Below are 14448 nucleotides of genomic sequence, written 5' to 3'. Positions count from 1 at the left end.
CTCCACGCACCAAACCTACGGTGTGCGTCGCCAGCCCGGTCCGGCCTGTCCCTGCTCCACGCACCAAGCCTACGGTGTGCGTCGCCAGCCCGGTCCGGCCTGTCCCTGCTCCACGCACCAAGCCTACGGTGTGCGTCGCCAGCCCAGCCCGGCCTGTCCCTGCTCTACGCACCAAGCCTACGGGGTGCGTCGCCAGCCCAGTCCGGCCTGTCCCTGCTCCACGCACCAAACCTACGGTGTGCGTCGCCAGCCCAGTCCGGCCTGTCCCTGCTCCACGCACCAAGCCTACGGTGTGCGTCGCCAGCCCGGTCCGGCCTGTCCCTGCTCCACGCACCAAGCCTACGGTGTGCGTCGCCAGCCCAGCCCGGCCTGTCCCTGCTCTACGCACCAAGCCTACGGGGTGCGTCGCCAGCCCAGTCCGGCCTGTCCCTGCTCCACGCACCAAACCTACGGTGTGCGTCGCCAGCCCGGTCCGGCCTGTCCCTGCTCCATGCACCAAACCTACGGTGTGCATCGCCAGCCTGGTCCGGCCTGTCCCTGCTCCACGCACCAAGCCTACGGTGTGCGTCGCCAGCCCAGCCCGGCCTGTTCCTGCTCCATGCACCAAGCCTACGGGGTGCGTCGCCAGCCCAGCCCGGCCTGTCCCTGCTCCACGCACCAAGCCTACGGTGTGCGTCATCAGCCTGGTAAGGCCCGTTCCTCCTCCACGCACCAAGCCAGGGGTGCGAGTCGTCAGCCTGGTAAGGCCCGTTCCTCCTCCACGCACCAAGCCAGGGGTGCGCGTCGTCAGCCTGGTAAGGCCCGTTCCTCCTCCACGCACCAAGCCAGGGGTGCGCGTCGTCAGTCCAGCACAACCCGTGCCTGGGTCACCGGTGCCTGGTAAGGTACCGGTCAACTGCTCCACTACGGAGCTGAAGCTAACCGCTCCTGCTAAGTCCAGTTCAGCTCCAGCCAGCGGGGCCAGACTGGACCAGGGGCGCTATGGGGGGTTTATTGGAGGGTGGTGGGCAAGGCCGGAGCCAGAACCGCCGCCGAGGAGGTATGCCCACCCAGCCCTCCCCTGTTTTGTTCAAGTTGAGGCGCGGTCGCAGTCCGCGCCTTTAGGGGGGGGTACTGTCACACCCTGGCTCTGGGACTCTATATGTTGAGCCAGGGTGTGTTCATTCTGTTGTGATTATTTCTATGTTGGCTAGAGTGACTCCCAATCAGAGGCAACGAGTGTCAGCTGTCGTTGGTTGTCTCTGATTGGGAGCCATATTTAAATTGTCTGTTTTCCCTTTGTGTTTGTGGGTTCTTGTTCCGTGTTGGTCATTGTTACCGTGGACTTCACGAGTCGTTTCTTGTTTTGTTTATTGTTGTTTCTATTATCACTAAAGATAATAAAGAACCATGTTCGTTCATCACGCTGCGCCTTGGTCTATTCAATACGACGATCGTGACAAGTCTATCCATGTGGTCGCTAGTCAGTCTTGCTATTTGAGTCGTTGAAGAGTTATTGGGGGTTTACTGTATCGTGTTTTAAAATAAGAAGGCGACCAAAAATCGCTTTCCATTTGTAATGGAACGCTTTTTATGGAAAACCAAGTTCAAGCCAACATTCGATGTTGTCTTGCTCATAATAACTTCACATAGTTTTACCGCAACACCCTTCAGTTGAAACAGCGGGAAACAAACGAAAGCTGATCAGAAATGTAATAATTATGTTGGAGCAATGTAACCTCTAAATCGGCTACCATAACTTCAGTGACTTTTCAAGGACCAAATACCCTAGACGAAATATCTGATTTCAAGGTAGGCTATTCCATGATGACTTAATTGCACATCGCAAATATTCAACCAAGACTTTGAACTTTTTAAATAACTGGTTTGCATACCTATTCTTGCCTTAGCATTTACTGGTAGATATCATAACTTGGAACATCTTTCCTACCCCTACAGCGGTAGGTCTTCGGTGAGCTGCTCCACGCAACAACAAGCTGTTTTTCGAGCTACACGCTCTCTCTGCCGGACAGATTATCGATGCAAGATGTGTGCCGCACGAATGTGATAAATAGTGGCGACCCGTCATTCAGGGCAGGTTCGACCCAACCTGTTTGGCTTTCTTTTTTTGTGTGCCTGTTTTGCATGTTATTTTAGCATTAATACGTGTCACATATCAGTTTGCAAACAATGGAGAAAAAATAAAAAATAATCTTTGAGTTAATAAAGCCACATACAAACATGGTCTCTTTTTTGCTTTCTTGAGTAAGGCAGCTCCAAAATGCAGGTGTTTCAGCCTAGCTCAGTGCTTTCTGTGGTGGTGGGGCAGCGAGCAGAAAATAATAATATGCCATTTAGCAGACACTTTTATCCAAAGCAACTTACAGTCATGTGTGCATACATTTTTACATATGGGTGGTCCCAGGGATCGAACCCACTACCCTGGCGTTACAAGCGCCATGCTCTACCAATTGAGCTACAGAGGACCATACAGAACATAGGGGTTGGTAATGTTCCTAGTTGCGCTGTGATTGGCTCAGTGTTCTGTCACTCATGGGGACACTATGTCACTGCAAAATCTACAGGGAGAGCTAAAAAATTCAAGCCCCTTGGGTGCTGCCATAGAGTTACATTAGAAGTGACCATCCAAGAAGGCTCAAGGTCATTGGCCACAGATAAAATGACTTCAAATCATGTTATATCTACCGTAGCTTTGATTGGACTGATCATGTCAACATCATACTTTCAAAATCTTAGCTAAAAAGCTAGCAGTCATCATCATGAATCAAGTCGACAATCTACTGGCAAATCCTTTTCCATCCTTGTCATATGAAGAGAAATTATGAAGAGAAATTATAGATAAAACTGATCGGTGCTCATCGGCCATTGGATATAAACATTACACAACAAGTTGGAAATCGCAAATTCAGCAATGAGTGGTTTGGAAGGAATCAGTGGAAAACTGCAAGCATTGCAAAGCAATCACTAGCCTGCTAGTGGAGTGGGTGTGTGGGTTTAAGGGTCTCTTTTCCAAGCTTAAAAAGGATAAACATTCAACATTGGCCATACTGTCAATCCAGCATGACTTCTGCCGCATTCAAAACAACTGGAAACTCGGAACTGGGAAATCTAAGACTTCAGTGAGTTCAAGACAACTGGGAACTCTGAAAAAAACGAGCTCCAACTGGGAAAATACGTTTTGAACGGTCATCCAACTCGGAATTCCAAGTCGGGAAGTCGGGCCTCTTTCTAGAGCTCCGACCTGAAGAGCACTGACGTCATGATTCGACGTTGCTTTTTTCAGAGTTCAAAGTTGTCTTGAAAGCATCATAAATCCAGAGAATGCCAGACTTTGATGACAAAGTTCGATGACAAAATTTGCCCACGAAGGACTGCCACGCCACCTTTCTGCACAAGTGAGCACAGCACAACAAGGTGAGTCCAAAAATGTCTTGTATGCTGCTGCATATTTTATTTTTTATTTTTGTATTTAACCTTTATTTAACCTTTATTTAACATAAATGATGTAATATGCCAGGGAGATATGTATACTGTAGTTAAGAAAGTAATACTAAGTGTATGTTGTGTAGTAAGCTGTTAGTAGCCCATGTGCCTCACTCTAATAATTTAGTCCCTTTGCCCTCATAATTTAGCCTACTTGGTGGTGCACATGTAGCCTATAGCCTGTTTTAGAGAAATGTAATCATAGAATATTGTAAGAGCTTTCATTGTCTGCTTATATGCCCCCTTTATTTATCCTACGGTTCTGACTTGGTGTACAGGGAGAATACTGTAAGAACGGCCCATGTTCTGAATTTTTTCACTGTACATTTCAAAGTGCTGAACAAATAGTTATATTGACTACGTCCATCCTAGCTTGCTCATTAATGTCTTAATCCAAATTACGGATTGCCTCTTATCCGCTCGTCGTCCCCTTATGCCATAGTTTGTACATCTCAATTGTCAGTAGAAACCACATTTGTTTTAGCAAGTCAGCCGTATCAGCGATGTTTTTTTTAAGGCAGTAAATGAGGCTAAATGAACTGTTTCGCTGCCAGACAAGGCTCCGATGACAGCCAGGTGTAGCAGTGGTAAGGATTCACTCTGTGGTGCTGAAAATAAATCTCTGCTGTTGGGACAGCTTTATGTAGGCCCTAACAGTTTGTGGGTACTGTTTGTCACCGTTATAGTGCAATTAATGTATTGTTTAGTGTTGTGTTGTGTAGTGGCTTTGCTGGCATGTATCTAAAATACTTTTGGGGAGTTTGCCCCACCAAGATTTCCATGCTAAAATCACCACTGGTGATAAATAATCGACATAAGGAACAAACAGCTAAGGGAATCCATATGTTTGTTTGTTTTTAATCAATGATATAGCCTAGTTAAAAAATATAATTATTACTATATTTATTTCACTGGCCCAAGCGGGCCACTGATGGGGATGCTCGACTGGGCCGGAGGGTTTCCAAAACCTCCCCGGGCCAGCAGGCAGCCCTGTATGTCGAACCCTGTTAAGAGAATAACACTGATACACATACCTAGGCTGGCAATTGTAAGTGAGATGGACTCACTCTATCTGTTGGGTGTCTGAGCCCTCCAGAGTGGCTCCACTCTTCAGCCAGCTGAGGTGGGGTGTGGGTGTCCCTGTCACTCTGCACTCCAGAGTCAGCTCATCGCCCACTGGGGCACTCAGGTCAGATGGATGGCCAGAGTCCAGGATTGTGGGCGACACTGAAACAAAAGATCAGCACTATGACTCACAACACTGACTCATAGTAGAAAAGAGGCCATGCAAAAGGTCTGTGATTCTCTTCACAAAATGTTATTCTCTTGGGTGTAATCTAAGTTACAGTGTGTGGGACAGTGGAGGCTCCTCGGAGGAGGAAGGGGAGGACCATCCTCCTCAGTGAATAAAAATAAAAATAGTGAAACATTAAAGTTATCCTTTTAGATAAAACTATACTAAATATATTCACGTCACCAAATAATTGATTAAAACACACTGTTTTGCACTGATGGTCTACAGTAGCCTCAACAGCACTCTGTAGGGTAGCACCATGGTGTAGCCGGAGGACAGCTAGCTTCCGTCCTCCTCTGGGTACATTGACTTCAATACAAAACCAAGAAGGCTCATGGTTCTCACCCGCGTCTATAGACTTACACAGCAATTATGACAACCTCCAACCTATCAGAGCTCTTGCAGCATGGACTGACATGTTCTCCACACAATCAAAGGATCAGAGAATGACTCTAGTACTGAATGCATAAGCTACAGCTAGCTAGCACTGCAGTGCATAAAATGTGGTGAGTAGTTGACTCAAAGAGAGAGAAAGACAATAGTTGAACAGTTTTGAACAAATTAAGCTCTTAATAAAATGGAGGTGCGAGAGAGAGAAAGAGAGAGAGAGAGAGAGAGAATGAGAGAGAGAGAGAGAGAGAGAGAGAGAGAGAGAGAGAGAGAGAGAGAGAGAGAGAGAGAGAGAGAGAGAGAGAGAGAGAGAGAGAGAGAGAGAGAGAGAGAGAGAGAGAGAGAGAGAGAGAGAGAGAGCTTGCTACAGTTGAATTCGGAAGTTTACATACACTTAGGTTGGAGTCATTAAAACTCGTTCTTCAACCACTCCACAAATGTCTTGTTAACAAACTATAGTTTTGGCAAGTCGGTTAGGACATCTACTTTGTGCATGACAAAAGTAATTTTTCCAACAATTGTTTACAGACAGATTATTTCACTTATAATTCACCGTATCACAATTCTAGTGGGTCAGAAGTTTACATACACTCAATTGACTGTGCCTTTAAACAGCTTGGAAAATTCCAGAAAATTATGTCATGGCTTTAGAAGCTTCTGATAGGCTAATTGACATCATTTGAGTCAATTGGAGGTGTACCTGTGGATGTATTTCAAGGCCTACCTTCAAACTCAGTGCCTCTTTGCTTGACATCATGGGAAAATCAAAAGAAATCAGCCAAGACCTCAGAATGTGTAGACCTCCACAAGTCTGGTTCATCCTTGGGAGCAATTTCCAAATGCCTGAAGGTACCACGTTCATCTGTACAAACAATAGTACGCAAGTATATACACCATGGGACCACGCAGCCGTCATACCGCTCAGGAAGGAGACGCGTTCTGTCTCCTAGAGATTAACGTACCTTGGTGCGAAAAGTGCAAATCAATCCTAGAACAACAGCAAAGGACCTTGTGAAGATGCTGTAGGAAACAGGTACAAAAGTATCTATATCCACAGTAAAGCGAGTCCTATATCAACATAACCTGAAAAGCCGCTCAGCAATGAAGAAGCCACTGCTCCAAAACCGCCATAAAACAGCCAGACTACGGTTTGCAACTGCACATGGGGACAAAGATCGTACTTTTTGGAGAAATGTCCTCTGGCTGTTGAAACAAAAATAGAACTGTTTGGCCATAATGACCATTGTTATGTTTGGAGGAAAAAAGGGTTGACTTGCAAGCCGAAGAACACCATCCCAACTGTGAAGCACGGGGGTGGCAGCATCATGCTGTGGGGGTGCTTTGCTGCAGGAGGGACTGGTGCACTTCACAAAATAGATGGCATCATGAGGAAGGAAGATTATGTGGATATATTGAAACAACATCTCAAGACATCAGTCAGGAAGTTAAAGCTTGGTCGCAAATGGGTCTTCCAAATGGACAATGACCCCAAGCATACTTCCAAAGTTGTGGCAAAATGGCTTAAGGACAACAAAGTCAAGGTATTGGAGTGGCCATCACAAAGCCCTGACCTCAATCCTAAAGAAAATTTGATGGCAGAACTGAAAAAGCATTTTCGAGCAAGGAGGCCTACAAACCTGACTCAGTTACACCAGCTCTGTCAGGAGGAATGGGCCAAAATTCACCCAACTTATTGTGGGAAGCTTGTGGAAGGCTACCCGAAACGTTTGACCCAAGTTAAACAATTTAAAGGCAATGCTACCAAATACTAATTGAGTGTATGTCAACTTCTGACCCACTGGGAATGTGATGAAAGAAATAAAAGCTGAAATAAATCATTCTCTCTACTATTATTCTGACATTTCACATTCTTAAAATAAAGTAGTGATCCTAACTGACCTAAAACAGGGAATTTTTACTAGGATTAAATGTCAGGAATTGTGAAAAACTGAGTTTAAATGTATTTGGCTAAGGTGTATGTAAACTTCCGACTTCAACTGTATATTTCTACATAAAAAAAAAAAAAAAACTTTCACTTTCATTTACTTAGGTAGCAAATGCAGCTAGCTAGTTTAGCCTACTCAAACACCCGGCTCAAACAGAGAGGCATACTATGTTAGCTAGCTGGCTATGTCTATCCAACACTGGAACTCTTCCAAGTCAAGGTAAGCTTTTGGTTTTACTAATTTATTGCCACCGGGGCACGCCCGTGTAACTTCTAATTGCTTACTGACTGTACTGCATGATTGTAGTGGGTTTACTAATGCGTTAGTTCTATTAGCTACAGTGGGGAAAAATAAATACTTATTTTCCACCATAATTTGCAAATAAATTCATCAAAAATCCTACAATGTGATTTTCTGGATTTTTTTTCCTCATTTTGTCTGTCATAGTTGATGTGTACCTATGATGAAAATTACAGGCCTCTCTCATCTTTTTAAGTGGGAGAACTTGCACAATTGGTGGCTGACTAAATACTTTTTTTCCCCACTGTATGTTGACTATGACGTTACTTTAGCTAATATGGTGACAACAATGTAGGCTGTGTGTATCTGTTATGATATAAAGGTTTGGCTTGAAAAGGTTTTTTCGCCTGGTCACAGACAGCTGATGTGTTGTGCATTGAAGTCTACAAGCGAAGGGAAAAGGTGAGATGAGTAGAGCGCGTAGATATGAGAAGGAATACAACAAGTTGTTTGTGTCTGGCTATGAAAGTGAACTGTCTGCGTGTCATCAGTGGTGTATTCATTCCGCCGATTCTGTTGAAAAATGTTTCTTAAACGGAAGCAAACGGAATGAAACGGGGATAAACATACCTGAATTTGTCCAATAGTAACTCTCGTTTGCAACTGTTGGACTAATGATTACAACTTAGATCAGCTAGATGCGGGCAGGAGTGTGCAAGGCATTATTGAATGTGTTACTGTCTGTCCATGTGTCACTGTCTGTCACCTCAAATCTTTCTCTCGACCTGTGTGCACCTACATTGTAAACTTTCATTCATAGGCTAGTGTCACGCCCTGACTCAGGGGACGGTTATTTGTTGAGTCAGGGTGTGTATACTTCGTGTTGTGTTTATTTCTATGTTTAGTTTCTAGATCGTTTAGATCTATGTTGGCCAGGGTGGTTCCCAATTAGAGGCAGTTGTAGCTCGTTGTCTCTGATTGGGGACCATACTTAGGCAGCCGTTTGGCACCAGTCAGTTGTGGGATCTTGTTCCGTAAAGGTATGTTATTTGTCTACCTTGGACTTCACGTTTCGTTTGTTATTTTGTCGTGTGTTCAGTACGGAAATAAATATGAATGCATATCACGCTGCGCCTTGGTCCTTCTCGTTAATGAACGATCGTGACAGCTAGGTTGTAGCAACCTCATGATGGGTATAGGGAAACTTAGAGTATCATGTTGTAGCCTAAATCTATCGATGTTACATTGAACTGGGTGAATGGAATATGAATGACAGTCATCCAATATGCTGTAATAGAAATAAGGCCATGCTCATAAATAAAAATCTACCTCCCTCATCTTAAACGGCACCGACTGCCACTGTTGTGGGAGATTCTGTAGTCTACCTTGCACTGTGAGAGCGTAGTCCTTCTGAGTCTGTCCCTCCCTGTTCTTGGCCACACAGGTATAGGTCCCAGCGTGAGAGAGGGTCAGAGGACCCAACTCCAGCGTGTTGCCTCGTACTGACCACTGCCACTGCAGACTGCTCTCTGGGAAAGAAATAACAACACAGGTCAGGCTAAACCAGCAGCTGGAGGTCTCATTCATTAAAATGCATTAATACAAGTGTCAAAATGTGATCTTGTCAAAACTGAATTTGTCACAGTTCATTTATAAAACTTCAGCCTCGTACCAATAGGGGTGCCATCCTTCAGCCAGGTAATACTGGGTACTGGGACCCCTGTAGCCTCACATAGCAAGGTGACATGGGAGCCCAGGTTTTGGGTGAGGGACTCATGAAGAGGTCCATCCAGGACAGGGGGCACTAAGGAGGAGAACAGAATAGAAAGAATGAGATGTATTATACTGTGACATCTGATATGCCAGTATAACCATATGTAAGAAACAACAAATCTATTGGCGGTTACATGGGAGGCAAGTCTCACCATGAACAGTCAAGCGGAAGGTCCTGTCCACCTGTCCAGCCACATTGGACACCTTGCAGATGTACATTCCTCCATCAGCCACCTATGGACCATGAACCATAGTCAGCATGAAACAGAACAACACTCTATAAGCACTTTGATGCTTAAAACAGGGTTAATCTCATGCCCTCAGTTATTTATCCAGAGCGACTTACAAAAAAAGTTATCAGTGCTAACGCTTCTAAAACAGTTAGGATAGCAACAACTGAAGGTGATGACAGTGTGTTTACCTGCACTCCCATGATCTCTAGCTGATGCTGCTCCACCTTCAGTCCAGTCCTAGCTGCCAGCTGCAGCCCGTTCCTGTACCATGTGACCTCAGGCGCCGGAATGCCCCGAGCTTCACAGCGTAGAGTGACAGATGACCCCACCTGAGGGGTCAGGACCTCTGACTCAGAGTCAAGGCGGGGGTTCAGCATGGGCAGGACTGTAAACCCAAGGCAGGAATAAAATAGCCAATATTTAAGTGCTAATCCAGATATTGTAGCAGGTGAAGTGTGACACTGATGAGGGCAGCACAGTACTATAATGTTTCTCACCGTAGACACTGAGCAGGATGCTCTTCTGGTCCTGGCCTGCTGAGTTGGTGGCAGTGCACACGTACTGTCCTGCATCCTCTAGTCTGGCCCGGGGCAGCTGCAGCATCTGACCTCCTACAGTACAGACAACAATACATAGTTCAGAATGCATAGTTTATGTTCAGTGAATTCATCAGAATGACAGTACAGTAAACCAGATGGCAGGTATCAGAGGAAGTCAGCAGAGAACAGCAGAAAGACAGTAGACAGTAGGCAAATCACAGACAAAATGCATTGTGAATTGCTATGTGTTTATTGTGTATGGTTGGATTGAGTACACAGTGAGTTATGGAGTGTGTTATGGGCTCTGGGCAGTGTGTTCAGGAGCCAGCTCTGACCTGGCAGGATGTGGATGCCTGTGCTGAACTGGAGGACCTGTCCGTCTCTGGTCCATGTGATCTCTGGAGGAGGGTACGCCTGGACGTCACACAGCAGGGACACCATGTGACCCTCGATCACACTCACCTCCTCCTCCCTGCCAGCTACCATCCTTGGGGGAACTGGAGAGGAACAGGAATATATCAGCTCACACTCAGCTAACACTTACACACATTCACAGGATATCTCTGTCCTTCCTGTGTGAATTGAAGGAACCTGCTTGATGTGGTATTTTAATAGATGTTTGTACTTGTGGGCTCCATCTCACCTTGCACAGTCAGACTGAAAAGCTTTTCCACTGCTCCAACCTTGTTCTCAGCCACACAAACATAGCCGGCCATGTCTGACACCTGCACACTGAGGATCTGAAAGACAGAATAATTAATAACATAACATTATAGACCTGCACCCTGAGACAGAGAGCTGTATATTGATCACATTAGTGACACCAGCGCAGGACAGGGGCCATTCTATTCCAAGTGAAGCCCTGATACTGTAATAGGCAGTGCAGTGCTTTGGTCTATGGGATTCTGACCTGTAGTTGTCTCCCGTCCTCACTGATGATGTGGTGTTGTCCGGAGGGCAGCGGTGTGCCGTCCCTCAGCCAGGAGATGGCTGGTGCTGGGTGACCTGTCACGTCACAGTGGAGAGCTACGGTACTGTTCACCACCGCTCCTATCTCCTCCATGAACTCATCCAACTGGCCCGTTATCACTGGGGGGACTGGGCAAACAGGACGCCAACAGAGAAAAACATTAGGAAATGACAACAACGTTTTCCAGGTTTAGGCATTAAGGCTTTTGACAGTATGAGGACCATAATTGAATAATAAGAATGACAGAATGACAGGGAGTAGTAACAAAGCGTGCCTACCCAGCACCTCCAGGTCAAAGTGCATGCGGTCCTCCCCTGCCTCGTTCACCGCCTGACACGTATATTTCCCAGCATCCTCCTGCTGGACCCGTGGAATCTGGAGTACCTGCCCACCTAGAGGACAACATAACAGAGCATCCTATTGGATCACAGTGGAGCTGATGCTGCAGTAATGCCATACTGGTAGTTGTACCGGTTGGATATCGTAGACCTAGACCTAGAGGGCATGGACCCCCTCTCACCTGGCAGCAGTACCACTCCATCAGCGGTGGAGAGCTTGCGTCCCTCTCTGTACCAGCTGAGACGGGGCGGGGGGATGGCGTTACTCTCACAGGACAGGCTGATGGAATGCCCCAGGACCACCTCCCTTCTCTCTGTCATCTCATCATCTCTGTCCCCTCCCTCTTCCTCCTCTCCTCCCAGACCCCAGGCTGCTGCACCGTTACTCACCCGATGGAAGATGGGAGGAACTGGAGAGAGAGAGAGAGAACGAATGTTCAGTTAGTATCACAAGAGTGCAGTGAGATTAGGTTGCATAGTGTGAATGAACTAATTTTGCCAAAGGCAGACAGTTTGAATCCCATACGTGGACACTCACCCTGAATAGTGACGTGGAAGTCTCTCTTGTCCTCTCCTGCAGTGTTGATGACCACACAGGTGTATTGTCCCTCATGGGAGAGCATGGCATTGTCTATGTGAAGAAGGCGACCACTCTCACGGATACCAGTGTGAGAGTTCCTAGTCAACAACTAGAAACAGCAACAACAACAAAAATATATATTCTAATAAGCAGAAATAGACATCTATGACGCTAAATGAACTTATGTGAAATACAGTAGCTAGATAGAAACACAAACCAACCTGTCCATCTTTGAACCACTCGGTCTTGGGTTCAGGGAAGCCTTTAGCCAGACAGGACAGGGTTAATGAGCCGTTGATCCGGACTTTCTCATCTTGGCCGCCGAAACTCAGAGATGTAGAGTCCCCTTCAATCTGCGGTGGAACTGATCAAATCAAACAGGCAGTCAAAATCCTCTCCTGTATTTACATTGAATTATAATGATGTTAGACTACTGTTAATTACATACACCAGAATCAACCCTCTCCTTGTCTGGTTCCCTTACCCAGCACACTGAGTGAGTAGTGTTTAAGAGTGGTGCCTGCAGGGTTTGAGGCTCGGCAGGTGTAGAGACCGGCACTGTCTCCCTGTGCTGCCCCCAGCCGCAGCGCCTGCCCACCCCGGGTGTAGGTGAGCTGCGCACTGGACACGATGGGCTGGTTGTCCTTCAGCCAGGTGATACTGGGCATGGGAGAACCTTCTACATCACAGGGCAGAACTGTGGGGAAACCCAACACCACAGACACCTCTGAGGTCTCACTGGGGCCCCTGATGGTGGGAGGAGCTGGAAAAACAGGAGGAGAGAGGATGAGAGTGAGAAGAGAGAAAGGTGACTTTCTCAAGTTATTCTGTAGTATAGAAGGTGAATCTGCTTCATTGATAAACATTGTGATTATTTCTGAGATGCAGAAGGAAGTTTGTGTTGTTAGTATGAGGACATTGAGAAGGAAACATGAGAGAGGGAACAGTACCTTGCACAGTGAGTCTGAACTGGCGCATCTGTGTCCCAGCGCTGTTACTGGCCAGACACTGGTACAAGCCCTGGTCCCTCAGTCTGACTGCCTTCACCTTCATCACCTGGCCTTGCTCATGGAATTCCACATGGGGGTCCCCATCCTTGGACAGCACCCTGGAGAGGAGGGAAAGGGATCAGTACTCCAAAGCCTGACAGTGTATTGACTAGGCTAATCCATAGACAAAAAGTTATATCTGACACATGATGTATGTACAGATGTAGGATCTTAATTTGAGCGACTTTGCTACAGCAGGAAAATAATCCTGCAGCAACAGGAAATGTGAATTATTATGTGGATTATAATTAATGGGCATTTTTGTTGGGTCTGATACATTTTTATTTTGGGCAAATCAAGTCTGACATTTCAAAGTGGAAATTACAAACTTTAGAAGCCTTTTAAAAACTGAAATACACTACAAGTTTGCATTTCCTCCATGCAGGAAAATTATCAGCAACAAAAGAGTGATCATATTGACATCCTACATCTGTATATGAGTGTGAATAAACAATTGAATGAGATGGGTAGTAGCTATATGGACAAGTGTCAATGTTAGGGAAGACTCACTCTCCATCCCGGCTCCATTCCACTTTGGGGGCTGGGTGCCCACTGACCCGACACTGGAACTCCACCTCCTGTCCTGACACCACTGACAGGTCCTGCACCCTGGACATCCCCGCGATCACTGGTGGGGCTGACTCACGCACACACACACACACACACACACACACACACACACAAACACACACACACATAGAGAAGTTAGGCCATGATAGGATGCAACTCAAACTTAGACCTGGAATTGCTAACATATACTTAAGTATCAAAAGTAAAAGTATAAATCATTTCAAGTTCCTTATATTAAGTAAACCAGACAGCACCATTTTATTGTTTTTAAAATTGACGGATAGCCAGAGGCACACTCCAACACTCAGACATAATTTACAAGTGAAGCATGTGTGTTTAGTGAGTCCGCCAGATCAGAGGCAGTAGGGATGACCAGGGATGTTCTCTTGATAAGTGCGTGAATTTGGCAATTTTTTTGTCCTGCTAAGCATTCAAAATGTACTTTTGGGTGTCAGGGAAAATGTATGGAGTAAAAACTACATTATTTTCTTTAGGAATGTAGTGAAGTAAAAGGAAAAGTTGTCAAAAATATACATAGTAAAGTAGAGTACAGATATAAAGAAAAACGACTTAAGTAGTACTTTAAAGTATTTTTACTTAAGTACTTTACACAACTGACTTTAAATGTAAAATCAATGGGACAGGTAGGACCCCAACTTGATTTTAAGCACTATGAAGGCTCACCTTGTACAACAATGTTGTAGTCCTTTCGGGCCTGCCCGGCTGTGTTACTAGCTGTGCAGCTGAACTGGCCACCGTGCTCTGTCTGGACCCGGTAGATTCTAAGAAGTCTCTTCCCATTCTGTAGATACACTCCAGGGGAGTCCACCACCTATACGCAGCCAGACATACATTGTAAGTGCTTGTTACTGTATGATCAATATTGGACTGTGATAATCTAAATGACCACTTGGTGACACTGTGTTGCTAGATACAAATAACATGGTTGTCATCGACAGGTATCAGTAGAAGTATGGTCACCCATACAACCTAAACGTAAAAAAAATAAAAATAAAATATAATTGTAAGACGTGTATTTGAAT

General features: G+C 45.6%; 1 protein-coding gene across 1 annotated transcript in view; it reads right to left on the bottom strand.

Moving 5' to 3' along the window:
• Positions 1-14448, bottom strand: part of LOC311140973 (hemicentin-1-like) — a gene marked incomplete at its 5' end in the record, with an annotated part of 80531 nt that overhangs the window by 42047 nt on the left and 24036 nt on the right. Inside the window, 17 exons of the mRNA XM_084176235.1 lie at positions 4551-4710; positions 8739-8882; positions 9026-9157; positions 9279-9360; positions 9548-9744; positions 9857-9970; positions 10234-10395; positions 10542-10638; positions 10809-10996; positions 11147-11260; positions 11389-11616; positions 11745-11895; positions 12008-12150; positions 12271-12549; positions 12737-12894; positions 13346-13472; positions 14090-14237. Coding sequence (XP_084032361.1) covers positions 4551-4710; positions 8739-8882; positions 9026-9157; positions 9279-9360; positions 9548-9744; positions 9857-9970; positions 10234-10395; positions 10542-10638; positions 10809-10996; positions 11147-11260; positions 11389-11616; positions 11745-11895; positions 12008-12150; positions 12271-12549; positions 12737-12894; positions 13346-13472; positions 14090-14237 — 2624 coding nt within the window. The remainder of the gene's footprint in view (positions 1-4550; positions 4711-8738; positions 8883-9025; positions 9158-9278; positions 9361-9547; positions 9745-9856; positions 9971-10233; positions 10396-10541; positions 10639-10808; positions 10997-11146; positions 11261-11388; positions 11617-11744; positions 11896-12007; positions 12151-12270; positions 12550-12736; positions 12895-13345; positions 13473-14089; positions 14238-14448) is intronic.

This window comes from Coregonus lavaretus (assembly GCF_964263955.1).
Source record: "Coregonus lavaretus genome assembly, chromosome: 14".
In the NCBI taxonomy this organism is placed as follows: Eukaryota; Metazoa; Chordata; class Actinopteri; order Salmoniformes; family Salmonidae; genus Coregonus; species Coregonus lavaretus.
Note: the sequence above shows the minus strand (reverse complement) of the source record. Positions and strands in the feature narration are given on the sequence as shown.